The 19,696-nt window shown below is 44.2% G+C and overlaps 2 protein-coding genes across 2 annotated transcripts in view; one reads left to right on the forward strand and one right to left on the reverse strand.

The window, feature by feature from the left end:
• Positions 1–835: 835 nt before the first annotated feature.
• On the forward strand, positions 836–9,901 carry LOC147213409 (uncharacterized). Its single transcript, XM_086143029.1, has 6 exons — positions 836–935; positions 1,745–2,149; positions 3,349–4,270; positions 6,292–6,388; positions 6,911–7,001; positions 7,610–9,901. The coding sequence occupies exons 1-6, from the start codon at positions 881–883 to the stop codon at positions 8,659–8,661; spliced, it is 2,622 nt and encodes an 873-aa protein (XP_085999155.1). The 5' UTR covers positions 836–880; the 3' UTR covers positions 8,662–9,901.
• The window catches only part of lama4 (laminin, alpha 4), a 35,344-nt gene continuing 25,291 nt past the window's right edge, over positions 9,644–19,696 (reverse strand). Inside the window, exons 17-40 of the mRNA XM_086143068.1 lie at positions 19,552–19,645; positions 19,332–19,448; positions 18,564–18,749; positions 18,343–18,482; positions 17,979–18,143; positions 17,587–17,732; positions 17,341–17,503; positions 17,121–17,254; positions 16,766–16,937; positions 16,525–16,656; positions 16,301–16,443; positions 16,064–16,193; positions 15,852–15,989; positions 15,622–15,755; positions 15,164–15,328; positions 14,316–14,454; positions 13,139–13,329; positions 12,861–13,050; positions 12,617–12,772; positions 12,344–12,503; positions 11,109–11,233; positions 10,926–11,019; positions 10,229–10,348; positions 9,644–10,145 (exon numbers count right to left, since the gene is read on the reverse strand). Coding sequence (XP_085999194.1) covers positions 10,000–10,145; positions 10,229–10,348; positions 10,926–11,019; positions 11,109–11,233; positions 12,344–12,503; positions 12,617–12,772; positions 12,861–13,050; positions 13,139–13,329; positions 14,316–14,454; positions 15,164–15,328; positions 15,622–15,755; positions 15,852–15,989; positions 16,064–16,193; positions 16,301–16,443; positions 16,525–16,656; positions 16,766–16,937; positions 17,121–17,254; positions 17,341–17,503; positions 17,587–17,732; positions 17,979–18,143; positions 18,343–18,482; positions 18,564–18,749; positions 19,332–19,448; positions 19,552–19,645 — 3,480 coding nt within the window. The 3' untranslated portion in view covers positions 9,644–9,999. The remainder of the gene's footprint in view (positions 10,146–10,228; positions 10,349–10,925; positions 11,020–11,108; positions 11,234–12,343; positions 12,504–12,616; positions 12,773–12,860; positions 13,051–13,138; positions 13,330–14,315; positions 14,455–15,163; positions 15,329–15,621; positions 15,756–15,851; positions 15,990–16,063; positions 16,194–16,300; positions 16,444–16,524; positions 16,657–16,765; positions 16,938–17,120; positions 17,255–17,340; positions 17,504–17,586; positions 17,733–17,978; positions 18,144–18,342; positions 18,483–18,563; positions 18,750–19,331; positions 19,449–19,551; positions 19,646–19,696) is intronic.

The following is a 19,696-nucleotide window of genomic DNA, read 5'->3' on the forward strand; positions in this document are numbered from 1 at the left end:
GGCTGAGACGATATGCATTTGTCCAATCACAATGGGTGACATCAAGCAGAGGCGGGGCATAATGTGTATGGAAGCACTAGCTCTTATTATTATGAAGGAGAGAAATGTGCAGAAAATGTGATGAGTAATAACATTATTCTATTTTATTTTATTTTATTTTACTTTATTTTATTTTATTCGAAATGAACCATCTAATTTTCAATTCATTATGTTTGTTTCAGGGATAATATCGAAGGGGTGTACATTTTTTTTAAATGTTACGTTAGTGGAAGGGTGACACGAATTTGAAAGCTGTACTAATCTAACCATTTTTTTAGCGTTTCATTTTTTGTCTTCTTGTTCATAGAGAATGAATAATAATCACTGAGTGTTACTAATGTATAATAATTTATACAATGAATAATTACCAAACCAAATTATAGGAGGGTCATTTAAAAGTAATATATCTAGTAATTGATATTTTGAACTGTGAGTTTCAGAGGAGAGATGTTGAAAGGAAACAAATAAATGAGTCTTTAAGAGTATACGAGGTAAACAAGCAAAGAACATCCGGGTTACTTTTCCAAATAAAACGTTTTCCATTACTATTATTATTAAAAAGTAGCTGCCTTACTTCCAGGACTAATGTCAGATCATAAATGGTTTAATTTTCCCCTTAATTTTACAGATCATAATTGCTATTTGCCGTGATATTCACATAACTAATATTCATCTAATATCAACGATTTGTTGTAAAAAATGTGTGAGGCGTGTCGTCGTTTGGAGATTTTATTTTGAAATTGCACACCGGAAGTTGTACGGTTTGACGAGCGATGCCGTCCTCAAACAGCTGGTAGCGACATGGAGGCTGCAGCTTTTTCCGTGCATTAGCAGAGGAGAGATGGAGCTGCACCAACAACAATGTTTGCACGCCGAAACAAGGCATCCCGCTGAAGGTTTGTCATAATTTCACGACGGAAACGCTTTAAGGAACTTGTGCTGCTACTAAAACGAGCTAAAGCGTCCATCTGGAGCCTGTTAGCTGCAGCATGCTCCCAGTTTAAACTGTAATTTAGTGAGTCATCAATCCAAGATGCGTTTTTGGGAAACAGTTTTCCAGCTTTTCTTGTGTGTTTTAGTGATTGCATAAACCGTGCGTTTTGAAATGCACACCGAGTTGGAGGGTTGGTTGGTACTGAAACACCTGTACTGATGTCAGTTCGCTTTGTAAGTTTTCCCAGAGAACAGTTGTACCCCTTGCTATAAATCAATTTGAGGTTCTGCATGTGCGTTTGAGTTATTATCCCTTTGCAAAATCTAACCAAGTCAGATTTTATTTCCATGGCACTGAATCACAACACTGTTAACACAAACTCTTTAAATTTAAACCTATGGAAAAGCACTCGGGGACAGGTCTCCGCTCAGTGTGGGCGGCCTTCTGTCTCGACCGGTCGGGGTAGAAATAAAGAACGTGGGAAAAACGTGAACTGCAGCTGTAATTTTGTGCTGACACTCCTCAAACGTTATCTTTTCTGAAGTTAAAAAAAAAAAAAAACATGAAGACTTTTTAGAATAAATCTGCCTGGAGAGGAACTGGCTGCAGGTTAGCGCTGCAAGACATCCATGGAGGTGTCTCAGCACCAATGCAAATAATAAGATTCTCAAGAAGGGACATTTTATATATTTATCTTCGCAGTAATATTACTAATATTTGTTTCCAGAGTTTTGCTTGTTAATTGATTGCCGTGTGCTGTTTTTTTAACAGCGATCGTCGACACAAGCGATCGGCAACCGTGGAGCTCCGGCGCACCCACGGAGGATGCAGAACCACAGCACGTCAAAGAGGAACGTGAGGAGCTCCGGATCGACCAGCTTCGGAGGCCGGAGGACGGTGGGATCGGCGGTGCCCTGATCTCTGTAAAGAGTGAGGAGGATGGAGAACTTCAGCAGACTCCAAGCAGGGAGAGCGGAGAGGCAGAGCCTGGAAGCGGCATTGCGGTTTGTTATATAAAAACAGAAGTGGACGCAGAATCCTACGGAGCATCGGCTTTCGGATTAGATGGAGATACACTTTTACGGCTCCGGACAGAGAGTCCTGAACCTGAGACGGACGACAGTGAAGACTGGAAGGAATCCAGCGAACCTGTGGAAAGTGATAAAGACCTCAGAGGTGATACCAGATTTCACACTGGCAGGAAAGCGTTTTATCTCTGGCAAACGCTCGAGAAATGCGTCTTTGACCATCTCTGTTTCTTTAAATCATCCATTACAGTTTTAATGCGCGGCAAAATCGGGCCACAAATATTCAGGACTGTCTCAGAAAATTAGAATATTGTGATAAAGTTCTTTATTTTCTGTAATGCAATTACAAAAACAAAAATTTCATACATTCTGGATTCATTACAAATCAACTGAAATATTGCAAGCCTTTTGTTATTTTAATATTGCTGATTATGGCTTACATCTTAAGAAAACTCAAAATTCCTATCTCAAAATATTAGAATATCATGAAAAAGTAATTTTTGTTTTTTTCATTGCATTACAGAAGATAAAGAACTTAATCACAATATTCAAATTTTCTGAGACAGTCCTGTAGTCATACGACTATTCGCTCTCTTATTCACGTGACATATAGAGACATGCAACTGTTCACCCTCTAATCCAAACGTTTTGGAAATTTCAAGTCTCCTTTTAACCTGCAGCGTGTTTTGGGACTGTGGGAGGAAACTTGAGAACCCTGATGAAACACAAGCACCTGAACTGTATTTTGTAGGCAGTGCATGTGATGTGATAATCCTGATGGCCAGGAGATGGTGATATCGATAGTTTGGAAAGGTTGTCGAACGTTATCAGACCAGGGATCATGAAGCAGCTATTATTTGATGAACTAAAAAAAAATGTTTTGAAAATAACATGAAACTTGGAGCTGAAATTGGTTTCCTGGATATATAAAGCTGGCTAGTTCATTTTTTTGTTTGTTTTTTTGGATGCGGATCTGTCTAAGTACTGGTCCTTATGGTCCTGATTTGAGCTGCATTTTCTTTTTATAGCGTCTGGATCGATGTCAATATTGGACGGTCGCTCGTTTCAAATAAAACTTTATGATTCTGTTCGTGCTGGGGGGTTTAAACTGAAAAACACTAACTTTTGTTTTCCATGTGAAAGCTTCAGCCATGTCTGGCAGAGATACTATGCTAACAGAAGCAGTAATGCTAACAGATACAGTAATAACGCTGAAAAATGCAATTGTACATGAATCGGAGGGTTTTAAGAGATGTTTAATAAGAATATTATGAATTATGTGACTTGTTGAGATTAACACAAATTAATATTCACACCCTTCCCTCTCTTTGTTTTGATTTGGTCCAGCAGATTGCCCGAAGATGCCGCCAACTACAGAAGACATCCACCTTAATGTTAAAGAGGAACGGGAGGATCTCCGCATCAGTCCGGACAAAACGGAGCTCCGAGGCCTGAAGGGGATGGACGCCACAAGGTGTCCCTTCACGGTCGTCTGCGTGAAGACTGAAAACCACGAGGAGGTGCTCGACATCAAGACAGAAAGCGATGGATGCCGCCGCCAAACCTCCGAACCAGCTTCCGTCTTAGACGCCGACGCACCTTTACTCCAAGACGCTGCCGACAAGACGTCGGACGCTACCGTGTCCGACTCCGATGACAGTTTCGTCTGGTTCAAACCCAGTAACACTAAATCGGGCTTAGATTCACAGAAAAACATGGATTTCCCCGTGAATGATAAAGGAAGCAAAAGAGAACAATCGACCACCTGCATCGAATGCGGGAAGACATTTAGCTGCAAGTCGAGTCTAAACAGGCACAAGAAAATGCACTCGGGGGAGAATCTGTTTTCTTGCTCGGTGTGCAACACGGGTTTCACGGATCGCCACACGCTGGCCCGCCACACGAGGACGCACACCGGGGAGAAACCGTTCATCTGCTCGATCTGCGTGAAAAGGTTCTCGGAGAAGGGAGACATGACGAGGCACATGAGGATACACACCGGCGTGAAACCGTTTTCCTGCTCCGCCTGCGGGAAAAGATTCTCGCACAAGGGAACTATGACCAGACACATGAGCACACACACCGGAGCCAAACCGTTCAGCTGTGCGTTTTGCGGGAAAAGATTCTCGATAAAAGTGAACATGACCACGCACGTCAGGATACACACGGGGGAGAAACCGTTCGGCTGCAGCGTTTGCGAGAAGAGATTTATTCGAAAGTTCCAGCTGAAAAGCCACAAGTGCGCCGGTAGAAATACGGTTAAGAAGGTGTGAATGTTTTAAAATCTTCAAGCCGGTTGCAGAGATGAGAAAAGGAAAACTCATTCTAATTCCTCATATATTTTTGATATAGTTATTGACTGTATTCGAGGTCATATTTATTAGATCCGTGTGTACCATAGCTCCAAGAGTTAGTCAACTTAAATGAGACTACACACGGAAAAAAAATATATCAGCACCGACACTAACCTCCCGGGAGGTTTGCTTGTACACACACTGCACATACAGACACTGCTGTGTATGCGCGTACACTCAGGAATAAAAGATAAGTGGTTTTTTTTTGTTTGTTTTTTTTTTTTCAGATTTTTGCGCACTAGTGGTACATACAGAAATAAAACAATTTTAACTACTTGTTTTCTGATTGCACAGATATGGCTCATTGCAAAGGGAAAACACAAAATCATGGATTAATCAGATATACCAACAAGTAAATAAATGTGTCGTTACCACCGTTTATGTCTCTTGAACTGTATCATTGTTTAAAAAAAAAAAAAAAAAGGCAAATGAGCCAAAATCAATGTTGTACATGTTTGAACACATTTTCTGTGTAAATGTGCACCAATTATTCAAAACCACATACGCTCACCCGGGGCGGCAGCATTGGATAAAATAGGTGATAATTAGATAGAAGTCACCTTAAATTGTTTTTCTACTACTTTTGGCTTGCTGCCTGAACGACAGTGAAAATCATGTCATTCACACCTTATTGTGTTTGTCACTACAAACACAGTTTGAAGCTTCAGTCTTAAAGAGTCAATTCTCCAATCAGCTGTTAAATTGAAATCGAATGGTATGTTTTTAGTAGCTCATCATTTAAAAAAAAAAGTCTGAAAAATAAGTCAGGATAGTTAATGGGAGCATAAAAAAATAAATGCACTAGGCGAAACCCTGACCACCACCACACCAAACAATAAACTCATCTGTTCTGAGAGGACAAAACTCTGTCCATGTCTCCAGCATTGTGCCTTTCTCCCAGAATCATTTGTGTAAGATAATCTTTGGAATGTTTTGCATATTCAATAGAAAATCGCTTCAAATTCAGTAACGTTTAACAAGGAAGACCATTCCAAAATCGTCACATTTTAGATATAAATCTAAGGAGCACGGATTGGCAGTATAAGCGTTTACTGCAGACCTTTATTTTGAAATGCCGCCGCCAATTTTGCGCTTCCGGAATAAATTATTCGCACTTCCTCTTATGTGTTGATGTCTAGCTTGACGCAATGATAGAAGAAGAAGCCGTGGAAAAATTCACCGGCGCCCTCCGACAGTAATAACGGCTTCGTTAACTTGTATGGAAATAAATAAGAGATGGGCCGATACTCTCACATTGCTTCGTCCTCTCAATTGAAGCTACCAAATGAAGGTTTGCCTTTTTATTTTATTTTATAAAACACCGGAAACGGTTTTACGCACGATGTAGAGATGAGGCTAGGATAGTGTTAGCTAAAACATCTGGACAGCTGCTGCCTCGGCGGTGTTTGTTTTGCCACCGTCAATGTTCAGCAAGTTTACCAAACGGTTACACGTCGCTGTCCAATTACTTCTCTGTGTGTTTTCTGTATAAATAATAAATATTTAACTTGGAATCAGAACAGCCCTGCTACGTGTTTCCTCATTACCTACAGTAAAAGTTGCCCCGGTGAGTCGATGCCAAAACACCGCTTACCTGAAGCTAACGAAACTAGCTAACTGGCGTCACGGAAAAAGCAATAACTTATGATATTAGACTTAAAAACAACGGAGACATGCATTGGGAGAAATATTGTGTATCTGTATACATAAGAAAACTGTGATTATAAGAATCTGGAGTTAAGTGATACCTGTTCCAATATGATCCTCATCATTTTTGTGCCCATCGAATGAATGACCCGCAGTAACTTCATTAACCAAATACACTCAATGAGTTTGCTGCAGTGGATTTCAGAATAACGTGTCTTTTAAAGCCACAATCTTGTGTTTTTCATGTGTCATTAAAAATCTGATATTCTGTTTTTGTGTTGCCGGACAGATTTCGCCAAGATTCAAGTCAAGAGTGTTACACACCTGGTCCCAGGAGGTTTTTGTGTACTGAAAACCTACAACTGAGCTTTCACGATTTCACAAGGGTGAGTAACATTGTTTGTTTTAGTGTAGAGGTGTTTACTTGGTTTGCATTAAATCAGTTCAGGTAAACTCCCAGACTGGACTGGACCAGTAAAGCCTGAAATTTTACTGATACATTATTATCATCCGCAGTGTGTGAGGGTGTGTGATTTTTTTTCATATTCATGATCTGCCACTTGAGATGCTGCTGTATCCGTTTCACACACTGTTTGACATCAAGAGGGAGAAAACAGCATAATGTTAAGAAACATTCAAAACAAAAACTTCACAAGTTTAATAGCAGCACTTTGTAGATTGATAAATATATGTGTTGACATGCTGATGCATTGACAAGCACTACAGACTCACAGCAAGAGGGTTCCTGGTTCAATTCTGACAGGACGTGGCTTTCTGTGTTGAGTTGGCATGTTCTCGCCTTGTCTGTGTGGCTTTTCTCCGGTTTCCTCACATGGTCCCAACATTAGGTTCATTGAAGACTCTAAATTTCCCAGACATGTGAATGACAGGGTGAATGTGATCGACAGGCGGCCGGTCCAGGGGTGAACCTTGCGCCGCGGCCAATGATTGCTGGGATAGACTGCAACCCCACCTGTGACCCTGACTGCAGGATAAGCGGTACGGCTACTGAATGAATGAAAGATTGATGCTTTATTCGTCCCCTAGGGCAGGGGTGTCAAACTCATTTTCAGAGAGGGCCACATCAGCATAATGGTTGCTCTCGAAGGACCACATGTAACGACAACTGTGTTAATGTAACTAAATGTAACCAAATTTAATGTAAAATCAATGTAACTACTCCTTCATGTTAAATAACTCTGAATTTATAACTCACTCAAATCCAAAATGTTACATATGCATTCCCATCTTTCTTGAAACAGCCTTCTATCTGCATCAACTTTTCTCTTCCTGGACATTCAGGGATCATTTGTATTTCTCAATTCCACGTGTCGAAAATGGCATTGATGTGGATAAACTGCGATCTAATGGCAGGACGCCGTCACTTCGCAGGTAACACGATCGGCATGAATTGTGGGAAATGTAGTTTATGGTCAATGCGCGCGTTTGACTTATTTATCTTAAGACAATCAGACCTTTTAAGACGTTCTTGTGGGCCTCATAAAATGACATGTCGGACCACATTTGGTCCGCGGGCGTTGAGCTTGACACCTGTGCCCCAGGGAGACCCAGAAATTCCAGCCGACACGCAATGTTGTTTGTTTCAGCTTTTCCTTTGGAGGCCCAGATGATGATCATTGGTGAGGAGGAGCAGCTGGAATCAAGCCTCGGTCCAACCACAGAGGATCCAAGCTCCGCATTCATTAAAGAGGAACAGGGAGATCTCTGGATCAGTCGGGATGAAGAGCAACTCCAAGGCCTGGGGGCTGTGACCACCGATTCCCCATTCATTCCCGTCCCTTTGAAGAGCGAGGAGGATGAGGAGAAACCCCGGCCCTCACAGCTCAGCCACAGTTACAGTCAAACCGAGCCGAGCAGAGAGACCGAGTCCTTCAGTCGCAGCTCAACTCTGCAGGTGAAAGCAGAATGCGATGGAGACGACCGTGGAGGATCAGAACCGGACAGAAACTTTGACCTAAATTCACTTCCACAGCCTCACAGCGATGACAGGATATCAGATGCTCTGGAAGCTGAGACGGACGACAGTGAGGACTGGATCATACCCAGTAGCACTCTTTCAGGTTTACACTCAGGAAAAAACACACCGGTCCCTTTAAGCGATTCAGAATATGACATGAACGACAAATCGACCACCTGCACCGAATGTGGCAAGACATTTAGCTCCAAGTCCAAACTGAATAGGCACGTGAAAATTCACACGGGAGAGAAGCCATTTTCCTGTCCGGAGTGCGGCAACAGATTTTTACAAAAGGTACAAATGGTGAGACACATGGTGGTTCACACGGGAGAAAAACCATTTAGTTGCTCCGAATGCGGTAAGAGGTTTGGTTTCAAAGGAGACCTTAAGAAGCACTTCAGGATCCACACGGGAGAAAAACATTATTCCTGCCCGGTTTGCAGCCACAGCTTCACCCTGTGCCGAACCCTGGTGAAGCACATGAGGACGCACACCGGGGAGAGACCTTTTACCTGCTCAGTTTGCGGCAAGAGGTTCTCGGAAAAGGGCAACCTGACCACGCACGCGAGGATGCACACCGGGGAGAAACCCTTCAGCTGCACCGCCTGCGACAAGAGATTCACGAGAAAGTTCCAGCTAAAGAACCACAAATGTGCTGCCAAGGATGTGGACGCTAACTGACGCCGCCACCGAATCAACGGAGAAAGTGAATCTCCCAGCTAGTTTGATTCGTGGAGGTAAAAAACAAGCATAGAAATATTATAATGTGTAAAACCACACTCATCTCTTGAGGTCTGATTTCCTGTGGTCTTCAGAGTGGCCATCCTGTTCTCTCTTTACTTGTCACTGTTGTTTTTACCTGTCAATAATGTCACTGGGTATTCTGTGCAATTACAGCATGTCTAATTTTATATCTTTTACATCACTGTCACTGTACACAAGACTGTATTAACTTGATGTTTAATGTATAAAACGCAAACAACGACTGCCATCTCATCTCACTCAACTCAGGGGGAGTTGTATGTAAATTATGGGGCGTCGCATACCTGCCGGTGGGAGGGGTTGAATCAGCCCATCCCTCGAGGCACCTGGAGGGCAGCCAGGTGGTCGGGCTGGAGCCGTACAGCAGAACACATGGTTGCAAATCTTTACTTTTTTTCCCCCCCCCTAATGTATCCTTGTAAAGCGCCAGGTGAAAGGAAATGAACATCTTCACCGTGATCTGGGATTATGAGACAGCAGGGCGGCGGCGAACAACAGGTAAGAGGGCTGTTTTTGATGTTTTAATTTAAAAGCTGGGGTTCCTGTTAATGTGCTGGTTCAAAGCTAAAGTGTGGAATATCTCTGATTCTTGTCATCGTATGGCCTTCAGCAGTCTCCTCAGCAGTAGATGAGCATTGTCATATTTTTTAGTTCTTCTCTTGTGATGGGCTGATGCTATCTGCAGCACGTGCACCTGCGTACACGTACACTTGTGTACTGTTCCTTCTGTACTCAACACATGATTTGCATGTAACGCTGCACTTGTGTGCTGAGGTTGCAGTGGGACATTGACTTGATTTATTGCCACCAATTTCACAAACAGCTCCCTATGCCTGCTTGGAAAATGACCGACATTCCATTAAATATAAAGCATTAAAAAAAAATCAACAACGTGGATGCAAAGTATTTATTATCACAAATACGACAGTGTAAATCTTGAGCATAAACTCAAGCAAGAAATGTGCCATTGTGTTTATAAAGTCAGTGGAATCGAATGCATTGACATTATACGCATCTTTAATATAAGGCAAAGTACAAGTAAATGAAAGATGGATCATCAAGACGTTTTTAGTTTTTTCCCCAATGATTATCTTTTTTTTTTTTTTTTTTTAATCTGGACGTCTTGGCAAGGTAAAGCGCAAAACAACAGAAAAGAAGACACATACAGGACAAAGCTTATTAACATTACTTTCTAATGTTTGGTCAGTGCTGTATTGGGGTCAGTGGTTGGGGGGGAAGGTTAGGTAGGAGGGGAGGCTATGCGGCCGGGCAGCTTCCTACGCTGACCGCTCCGCTCACAAGCGCCGCTTTGGCGAAGCTCACTTGGCTGCCGTTGACGATCACGTTCCTCATGCAGCCTACGAAGGCCTCGCCGGTGGCGTTGGTCTTGGCGACTGACAGATCTGAGACAAGGGAAGAAGTTCGTTGTGAGACGAGAGGCTCGATGATTGTTTTAAGCGTCGGGGAGGAAATAGTGCGGTCTAACCTGGAGCGCCGCCGATGAACAACGGCTTACTGGTGTCAGCGGAGCTTGGATTCAGGAGACCCACCACGTGGTTGACCTCAGAATCGACGTCCAGCTGGACAACGTTGGCGTCTCGGATAACTGGTCAAACAGGACAGGAGCGGTCGGTGAGCTTGTTTTTATTCGGATAGAAAATCCGTCAACAAGCCACTCCATATTGGATTGTTGGATGTAATGTTGCATTTTATTGATCGGCTTTGTTGATCTGCTTTGATTTAACTTCCACCGGGTCCACATTTCCAAAAGCAGATGTGACGGAAGCGATTTTAAAACACTGAAAAGCTCAAACATGGGCGAAGATTCAAAAATGGGGCTTTGTCTTTCCCACCTTTCTTTCCCACTTAAACTAGTTCTATTAAATCTTTGTACTTAAGACCTTAAAACACTTGATAGCCTTAACCTTGACAATTTATATTTTATTGTATTTCTTATTCTCCCACCTTCCTACTATTACCTATTATTGTTATGTTTTTGCTTGAAACTCTGGCACAACAATTTCCTTCGGTATAAATAAAGTTGTTCTTATCTTATTTATTAAGCACCCAGGATTAGCTAAAAGCTAAGAAGGTGCCACTTCGGCTCAAGGAGTCAGAAGAGAAAAAGGGCCCATGTGACTGTCGCAGCTTTCAAATCTTGTGTTGATTATGGGATGGCTCACCGGTGACCTTGTGCCAGTGGCCGTCACACAGGCCTTGCCTCAGAGATACATTTGTGGAGAACTGCTGAGTCCCGTCATTCACAACCGCCACCACCTTGGGGGGGGAAACACACACACACACACATTTTAGTTCTCCCGGTGTGAGCGCACATCAGTGTGAGCAGCAGCCGCGTGAAGACTCACCGCGTCTTGATGAATGTAAACAGTGAAGAAGCCCTGTGATAGGCGCACGTGCAGCAGCACACCGGAGGCCGCGCGAGGACGCACCTCCATCTCCATCTCAAACCTCAACCCCAGGTCAAAAGTATCTAAAGGAGGTATCAAGGGCAAGATTAATTGTTTGCGGTTGTACGCGATCACCTCGTCCAGGGGTCGGCAACCCGCGGCTCTTTCAACTTTGCACTGCGGCTCCGAGTGGCTTGGGAAAATAAATTATAAATATTTCATTGAAGTGCATTTCATTTGTGTTAATTCCTTTTTTTTTTTTACTTTTAGTTCTGGGTTGACCTGAATTTTAAAAATAAATCCGGAAAAAATCACTGTGTCAGTAAACAATAAAAAAAAAAATATTTACAAAATATCTTCATAAATATTTATTTTACCCGGTTTATGGGACTTCTGCGCACAGCATCTGCAAATCGGGACTTTACCGGCTGGCAGATATACCGGCTTCCGCGAGTGTAACGTTTATTTTGCGCGGCGAAAAATAATAAACATAATTTTATTTAATATTTCAAGATCACAATAATCTTCCAACTAAAAGTTAAAAAAAGAAATTAACACAAATGAAATACACTTCGATTAAATATTTATAATTTATTTTCCCAAGCCACTCGGAGCCGCAGTGTAAAGATGAAAGAGCCGCGGGTTGCCGACCCCTGACCTAGTCTATAGATCGCTCACGAACGGAAATAAGTTTTACCCTTTTTGTAAAATCCGTAAAGGATTTTTCATGTGTTGCGTTCATTAATACACAGGACAAGGTGTCACCGTCCCTTGTGCCAAAATCCTTGGTAAAAACACGTCTAGAAGTCCAATCCAGGCTGAAGGGAAGCTATCCAAAACAAACAACAAGCCGGCTAACAGCTACCACTTACCGACACAAATCGACAACAGCCTGAATCTTATCGTCTGGATTTCCAAATGGGCACCTTCCATCATCAGTGTTTTGTCAAGTTAGGCCCGTGACACCTTACGAATGCTTGACGGTGCAATCCAGCGTCCTGGAAACACCCCTTCCATGCTACTTAGCCGTTCCAAAAGCTAACTATCTTTAGCAACCTCCCCAGCTACCATGCTTCCTCTTAAGCCACAACCAATCACTTGCTCGTTCGGCTGCCCGAGACACGTTACTGACCGCAAGTTTCAGGCTCCGTCTGCGAACGCCCAACTCGGTCAAACGCCTACCAGAGACTCACCTAGCATGATGTATCCCCCTGCTTCTGAAAAGAATGTCCCCTGCTCCTCTGCTCCCTCAAAGCACGGGGTGACGCCGAAAGTCTCGGCCACTGACGACAGCCACTCGCCGTCGAGCTGCAGGTTCTTCAAGCAGCCGGTGAAGCTGTGTGCGGAGTTTCTCTACAGAGGGCCGCGGATCGAGTTTGGAGACGTTCAGAGAAGATATATAGGCGCTCGAGTCAGCGTGGTATCCAGGGCTTAAATGTTAAAATTTACTCCCTGCATCCTCATACCTGGATATTTGTCTGAGCTCTGCCCGGGGGAACTCCTCCGAAATAGAGGGGGCTGCTGACATGCCAGGAGACGTTGCTTTTTCGAGCCCTGTCTTCCAGCAAGGTTACCCCATCGATTATCAATCGTCCCGTATTCTTATCGCGGATAAATAACACCTTCAGAGAGAAAGAGAAAAAGAAATGATTTCCTGATCGAATCATTGACAGCAAAGTAGAGGTGCATCCATCAGGTGACGGGTCTCACGTTATGCCATTCGTCATTGTTGTACTTCTCCTCGCTTCTTATTTTGACCCTCTGATCGCCCACATTGAAGGTGTACACGAGTTTGCCGTGGGCGAGGTAGAGCGCCATGAAGTTCTTCTCTTGCATATCAGACACATAGAAGATGAGGCCAAATAATGACTGGGTCTTCAGGGACAGGGAGAAATGGGACCTGGTTCGGTGGAAGACGCACCCAGTCAGGCATCTAGCCTACATGTCTACGGCGGTGCGGCGCAAACATACCCTTACAGATAGCATACCTCTCGGCAAAGGACTCGGGGAGGTCGGTGTAGTGCTGCCTGCTGTTGGCGATGCTGCCGTAATGGAAAGCTTGAGGGGTTGCTCTGGGACTTTTGGAGAGGTAGCAAGGGGTGGCCACCTCTATTCGCTCTTCATCGTCGCTTTTAAGTTCCGTCAAGCCCAGAGGGCGACTGGGGTCGTCCCTGCTCACCTGGAACAACAATCAATTCAGGACAGGGGAGACACATTCGCACAATGATATGGATTGGAAAACATTGATCGGAGTCTTTTTTTTTTTTTTTTTAATCATTTTTTTTTTACTCTCCAACATTCGGCCTCAATCAATTTGAGCCTAACAGCAAAATAAAACTTTTTTTATTTTATTTTATTTTATTTTTTTTTTTGGTGAAAGTACCATAATTTCCGGACTATTGAGTGCACCACCTTCCCTCAGCCGCGGGGAATCTTCAAATCTTTGTTCTTAATCTTTGTACTTAAGACCTTAAAACACTCCTTGACAATTTATATTTTATTGTATTTCTTATTCTCCCTCCTTCCTACTATTATCTATTATTGTTATGTTTTTGCTTGAAACTCTGGCATAACAATTTCCTTCGGGATAAATAAAGTTGTTCTTATCTTATCTTTCCTTAATATTAGCCGCACCGGCTAGCCGACCGCTATCTCGGGCTTCCTCCCGCGCACTAAAACTGTCAAAGTCGTCTTCTGTGTCGGAGTTGAACGGACTCAGAATTTCTCGGTCATTTCATCGTCCCGATGTGACGAGGATAAACGCTTTAGCGGCGTGAAGCTCGTTAGCGCCCCCCCCACCCAAAAAAGTCCATACATTAGCCGCATCGTTGTTTACGTGAAAAAAGTCGCGGCTTATCGTCCGGAAATTACGGTATTCAGAGGTTTCTCAAAACCTCATTACTCAGTGCAGTCGATTGATCAATCACTTAAACATAAGCCTAGAAAAACATCGTGATGTCATGTATGGCAAATAACATAAATGAATATACTGAGCTGTTTTCATGAGCAGATAAAGAGCCATTTTTAATTCATTCATTCACTATCCATGCTGCTTTTCCTGCACTCTGGACTGCTGGGGCTGATCCTGGCTGTCACTGGGCCAACAGCAGGGTTCACCCTTGGCCGGTCATAATATTCTTTTGGGTGGATTTGTTCCTGTTGTACCTTCTTGGAGAGGCTCTGTCTGGCTCTTTGTCTGGACAGCAGAGCGGCGGGCGGCTGCTGCACCGGACACTCCTGCAGGGTGGTCTGGATTTTCTCTGTGTACCTCTGGAAGTCCTCGGGCTCGATGTCACGGTCTTGTCTACAGAAAAGAATAGGTTGAGAAGGAGGGCTTGGGTCGGGATGTGAAGATAACTCCAAGATGTGGACTATTTATGACGACATACATCACATTTAGCGCTGTCTCTTTGTTACAACACGTGAGAAGCACAATGCAAGTACAGTAAACCCTTGTTTTTTGCAGGGGTTACGTTCCAAAAAGAACCCGTGATAGGCAAAATCCGTGAAGTAGAAACCTTTTTTTTTTTTTTTTACAATTATTATACAATTAAATACTCTATTATACATTGCTGCTGTCGTCCTTTTTTTTTTTTCTTCCTTCTTTATGGGACGAACGGAAGTTTTATTAATTCCGTAATGCCGACCTACAGCCGCATCGCTTTTACCTTCCCTTAGCATGTCCAGAAGTTTAAATTTATCTGCGATAGATAGCATCTTCCGCTGCCTTTTGTCGCTCCAGAGCGTTTTGTCAACATTATGGGTTTCAGAGAAACTCGAAATTGTGAGAGAATTTGCACGTATGTCATGTAAATTTGGCAAGCTGTTTTACGTACGTGTACATATTAAACTGCAACGTTATTGACGCACAGGTAGAGAAGAAGCGGAGTGACTTCTTAGCCAATCAGAATGCAGAACACAATGCAAATCCGTGAAGTAGTTAAACCGTTCCGCGTTATAGCGAGGGATCACTGTAACCCAAATATGATTTGGGGAAGACAAATTTGACTTACCTGTTGATGTAGGCATGGCTGATGCAGCCTGTGAAGTTCTTGAAGCTGCTGCTTGGAGATCCACCGTAGTAGAAGCTCTTTATAGCAGGCGTCGATGAAGATCTTGCAGCTGAGGATGGACGTTTCTTCTCCTGCTTGTCCTTGTCATCCACCAACAGGATATACCTTTGGGGGGGGAAACAGAAGAGTCCCGGTCTCGGTTCTGACACTTCGAAGCGTTATCTCCTGATCTTGCTTTCAGCTGTTGGAAAGTACCACTGAGTACTTGTAAGAAATGACAAGTTCTCAGTCCAGTGATCTGTCGCCTTAACAGATGGCCACTGCTCTGGCACCTTTTGTTGAAAAATTCATTTAGGATAGAAAGCCAATTATAACAAACATTTCAAACCTGCTGAGTCATAGAATAAGACACATTGCCGTTACATGACTATCGCACCCGCCTGTAGACGCATGCTTACTTTTGGTTGGTCACAGACGCCACTAAGAAGTGTGGTCTTCCGTCGCTATATTGCTTCTTGTGCGATTTGACCCTGGTACCTTTGGTGTTCATCACCACGGCTCCATTCTCCAGAGAAATGCTAAATTCATCGGCCTGCGGCGGAAGGAGAATATTTTGATGCCGATGACATTTTTAGAAGTATTGAAGCAATAACATGCATTCTTAATCTACGGGAAGTCGATTAAGTACCCCTTCGCTGTGGTAGAACAGGAGTCCACTCGGCTGAAGCGTTCTAAAGTTGAGGCCTCCTTCAAAGTTGTCAAACGGTGAAATCTTGGCCGTGGATCCCAGGTAGCTCTCGCCGTTGAAATAGGCTTTTCGGGACATCTGTCACACAGAGAGGCGTCATGCTTCTTCCCCGATCACAGATCGGTACGTCCTCTAATGGACGGAGAACTCACAAAGGACTCTTCAGGGCAGCCGCTGCTGATGCCGATAGTGCCGGGCTCCTCCAGCAGGTTGAAATCCTTCTTCTGGAACTGGAAACCTTTGATGCAGCCCTTCAGGCCAACCACGGCCGACAGCTCGGGCCTGCGGGAGCATACGTGTCAACACCCCTAAAGCTGTACTGGAACTACTTTATTTCAGTAGTTCGGTAATTTCGTAATTTCGGTAATTTCGACTCCCACTGAACTCACCTGGATTTCAGAACGTGTGAGGGAGCCCCGCCGATGTAGATATCGGAGAAGGGAAGAGTTGTTTTCGTGTTCTCCATAGATTTAACGTGACTCTTGTCCACCAGCAGGATAACTTTCTTGTACTGGTGGTAGATTACTGACACCTGCGCCAACACCGAGCAGAAGGTCAAACAACGGGAACTAGAAAATCGGGGTTCGTTTGTTTGAACTTTGAGAACAAATACCTCATGATATCTTGCATCATTTATTTGCAGCTTTGGTATGTTATCCTCCAGAACTTTAGGCCCGTCACTGAAGCCAAAGTCGTACATTAGGCGCAAATAGCCATTCTTTATTTCTAAAAGGAAGAATTTTTCCTGAAAATAAAAACATCAGAATACATTACCACGTGCTTGTTCGTGATGCAAGCATACAAGTTAGAGATGATGGACAGGGGCAAGAAAGTCAAAGGGTCTTTGGACTTACCTCACTGGACATGAGGAAGAGAACGCCGTCGTTCACGACCGTTCGCACCGAAATGTCAAATCTCGTGACGACTCCAAACTTCCCCCTTCGCTCCATTTTACTAATGAGCGCGTAGCCCGTTCCGTCGAACAGGTAGCTTGCGATACGACTCTGGGAGAACGCCAGTTTGTACCTGAGAAGAGAAGGAGGAAGGCAATTGGCTACATTTACAGCCTCACCTCTGCGTAAATATGACTCCCCAATAGTCCTTTTAGTGTCACTTGACTAAAACCAAATTCCTAGATTATTATGTTTCCATTTACAGAGTCATCGTGGTGTTTTGGGTTCACATAGCTCGGGCAGCAATTCTGCGTACCTCGGGCACGGCGGCGATGCCGTGATATCCACATTATGAATCTCCTTAAAATTGTACGCGCTGATCACGTCATTGTTTAGCGAGGCCAACTCGATGCAGCCCACGAAAGGAGCGAGACTCAGCAGCGGCGGGAGCTGGAAAACACAAAGAGGGATGTCAAAATGTGATAGCAACAACTGGTGTCGATGTACGCTTGTGAACGTCATGCGAAACACGTCACCCTGACGCCTGGCGGGACGCCGCCGACGATGAACACCATGTCTTTGGGGTCTATGTCAAATAGCGAGTCGGTTCCCGGAGCTTCGCTTTTCTGGATGAACTTCTGCTCATCTGAGGAGCTCTGACTGGGGATGGTCAGGAAGACTTTGCCGTGTCGGCCCAGCCTGGGCGAGACAAAGGAAATTAAGACCTGAAATTCACTTCTGCCAGAGAAAAAGACTGGCGGGAGCTGGCGTAGGAACGGCACCTTTCCAGTTTAATGTAGTTGAAAACCGCAGGCCATTGGCTGACAGGCTTGGAAGCCAACGGGATTTCGACATCTTTCCCGCCGAGGTTGTACATGTACACCAGGTTGTCGTTCTTGATGGCCAGTCCCATGTAGTCTCTCCTTCCCTGGGGAGCGATGCAGAAAAAACAGGCAAAAACATTTAGATAATAGCTTATTAACCGTTTTAAAGTCTTCGCCAGGTCATTCTCAGTGTCATTTACGCAGGTGAATTACTAACAGGCAGGGTAACTTACAAGAGTAGTCAGATTACAAATGGATTGGGGAGGTTAAACGCTAAGAAGAGTCTTCAATGGACTGTTTCGATTGGTCAATCATTCAATACATGTCTGGTTTAAACGTAGAATCCTCACATTTCTGTCTCCAAGGTACAAGATGAAGCGATCCTCAATGGGATCCTTGTCTGGGTCGACTCTCAGGAACAGGCTGATTGACGTCACAGTCTTCAGGTCCTCCAAGTTCGAATTGGGGTGGATCTCCACCGAGGACTGACCATTGAACTTCATGGATACTTGGACCTGGGAGGAGGGAGCGAGACCGTCATGAATAATGTCTTCAGTCATAAACTCTCAGTGGGACTTCCTTCCAGCACCTTCCCACTCAGTTCATGAATAAATGTAGTTACTTTACAAGGGGAAGAGTGTTTGGGTTAATCAGCCGGTGTTCTTCTCAAAGCATCAATTCAAGTATGCTTGAGGGACCCAAGATTGCACTGACTTTTCTGGCCACGCTCCTGGCCTGGGCGATGAGTTCCCTGATTCTTATGATGTTGGTAGTCACGTTGTTGACGGGCTTCTTCTCCTCCACCACCTTCAGCTTGTCCAGCAGCTCGGGAACGAGAACATTGAGTTTCTCCGCTGCGGCGCACAGAGAACGTCACTGCGACGACCGACACGCGAGACTCGGCAAAGCAAAGAAACGAGTCCTCGCCAGCATACCCGCTGCCCCGGCAGTGTCCACCGCCTGGTCAAAGGCTTCCGTTGAGTACTCGTTGTTGCTCAGATTGGTAGCCCACTCCTCCACTTTGCTTCTGATGGGTGAAATAGCCTGAAGCACTTTGGCCGATTGGTTGAGCGTCCCCTCGGCCACCTGCAGGGTAAACTCCAGCCGCTGCGGCGTTCTGTCTGGAATATCATTACATGTTAGAATGGAGACGCCATTTGTCGTAAGGTTCCTTGTAACAAGATGAGGAGCCGTTCTTTTCTCTAAGCTTCATTACGGAGGTGTCTGAAATGTCCGCCACCGCTGCTAGGGTGAAATAAAATGAGCCGGAATACTCATTCGGACTCTTTCCGAACCGCCGCGGCGTGCGAGCGGATCGTGCATTCAACAGCTTACGGGCTCATAACAAGAAAAAGACAAGACCTTGTAATTCTTATCTAACTTTATAGCCATTGTTACTTTCCTGACTGAACCACCGATTCCAGGAAGCTCAAAATATACAGACGGTGTCAAAGGAAAAGTAATCTTTTTGCAGCAGTAAAATGATTTCATGCTGGTGATTTTTATCATATGTTGCTCTATATCACTTTTAGTGCCTGTAAATGTATGAGGTAGTAAAGACTGCTTTATATGCTGCTGGTAATTAAAGCCATGAACTTCACATGTGTAAAATCAAATACCCCCAGGGAAATAAAAAAGAAATGTGAATCAAAACATTTATTCCAATTTTTTTTTTTTCCCCCATGAAGAGGGCACATTTTTACCTGCATGGATTCCGTTGATATCCTCCACCAGCTCCTTGAGCTTCTTGCTGTCTTTATCCATGGTCTCCTTGGTCTCCTCGATGTACTTGAGCTTGTCGACGACTTCGGCCTCCACATCTGTAACAGCAAATCACGTTTGCGTATTTATTTTTGACACTTCGGACGACGGTCGTGAAAGATTAGCGGACAAACACGGGACCTCCTCTGTGACGGAGCATACCGTTCTGTTCCGCATGTAATGAGACCGACTCCTTGAAGACGTTCTCGCTCTGCGTCACCAGGTACTCGAGCTGCGTGCTGATCCCAGTTGTAGCCTAAGGCAATCGGAGGGAGGAGGGGGAAAGAATATAAAAGAAATATCGACA

This window comes from Fistularia commersonii, chromosome 36 (genome assembly GCF_037954325.1).
Source record: "Fistularia commersonii isolate RoL2024-O1a breed Wild chromosome 36, RoL_Fcom_v1.0, whole genome shotgun sequence".
Classification (NCBI taxonomy): domain Eukaryota; kingdom Metazoa; phylum Chordata; class Actinopteri; order Syngnathiformes; family Fistulariidae; genus Fistularia; species Fistularia commersonii.

What these genes read in the sequence shown, in the direction of transcription:
- LOC147213409 (XM_086143029.1), top strand. Translation starts at nt 881, where the DNA reads ATGGAGCTGCACCAACAACAATGTTTGCACGCCGAAACAAGGCATCCC. An exon ending in AAGTGATAAAGACCTCAGAG is followed by an intron (nt 2,150 to 3,348) that starts GTGATACCAGAT and finishes GATTTGGTCCAG; the next exon opens with CAGATTGCCCGAAGATGCCG. An exon ending in CCCTGACTGCAGGATAAGCG is followed by an intron (nt 7,002 to 7,609) that starts GTACGGCTACTG and finishes TGTTTGTTTCAG; the next exon opens with CTTTTCCTTTGGAGGCCCAG.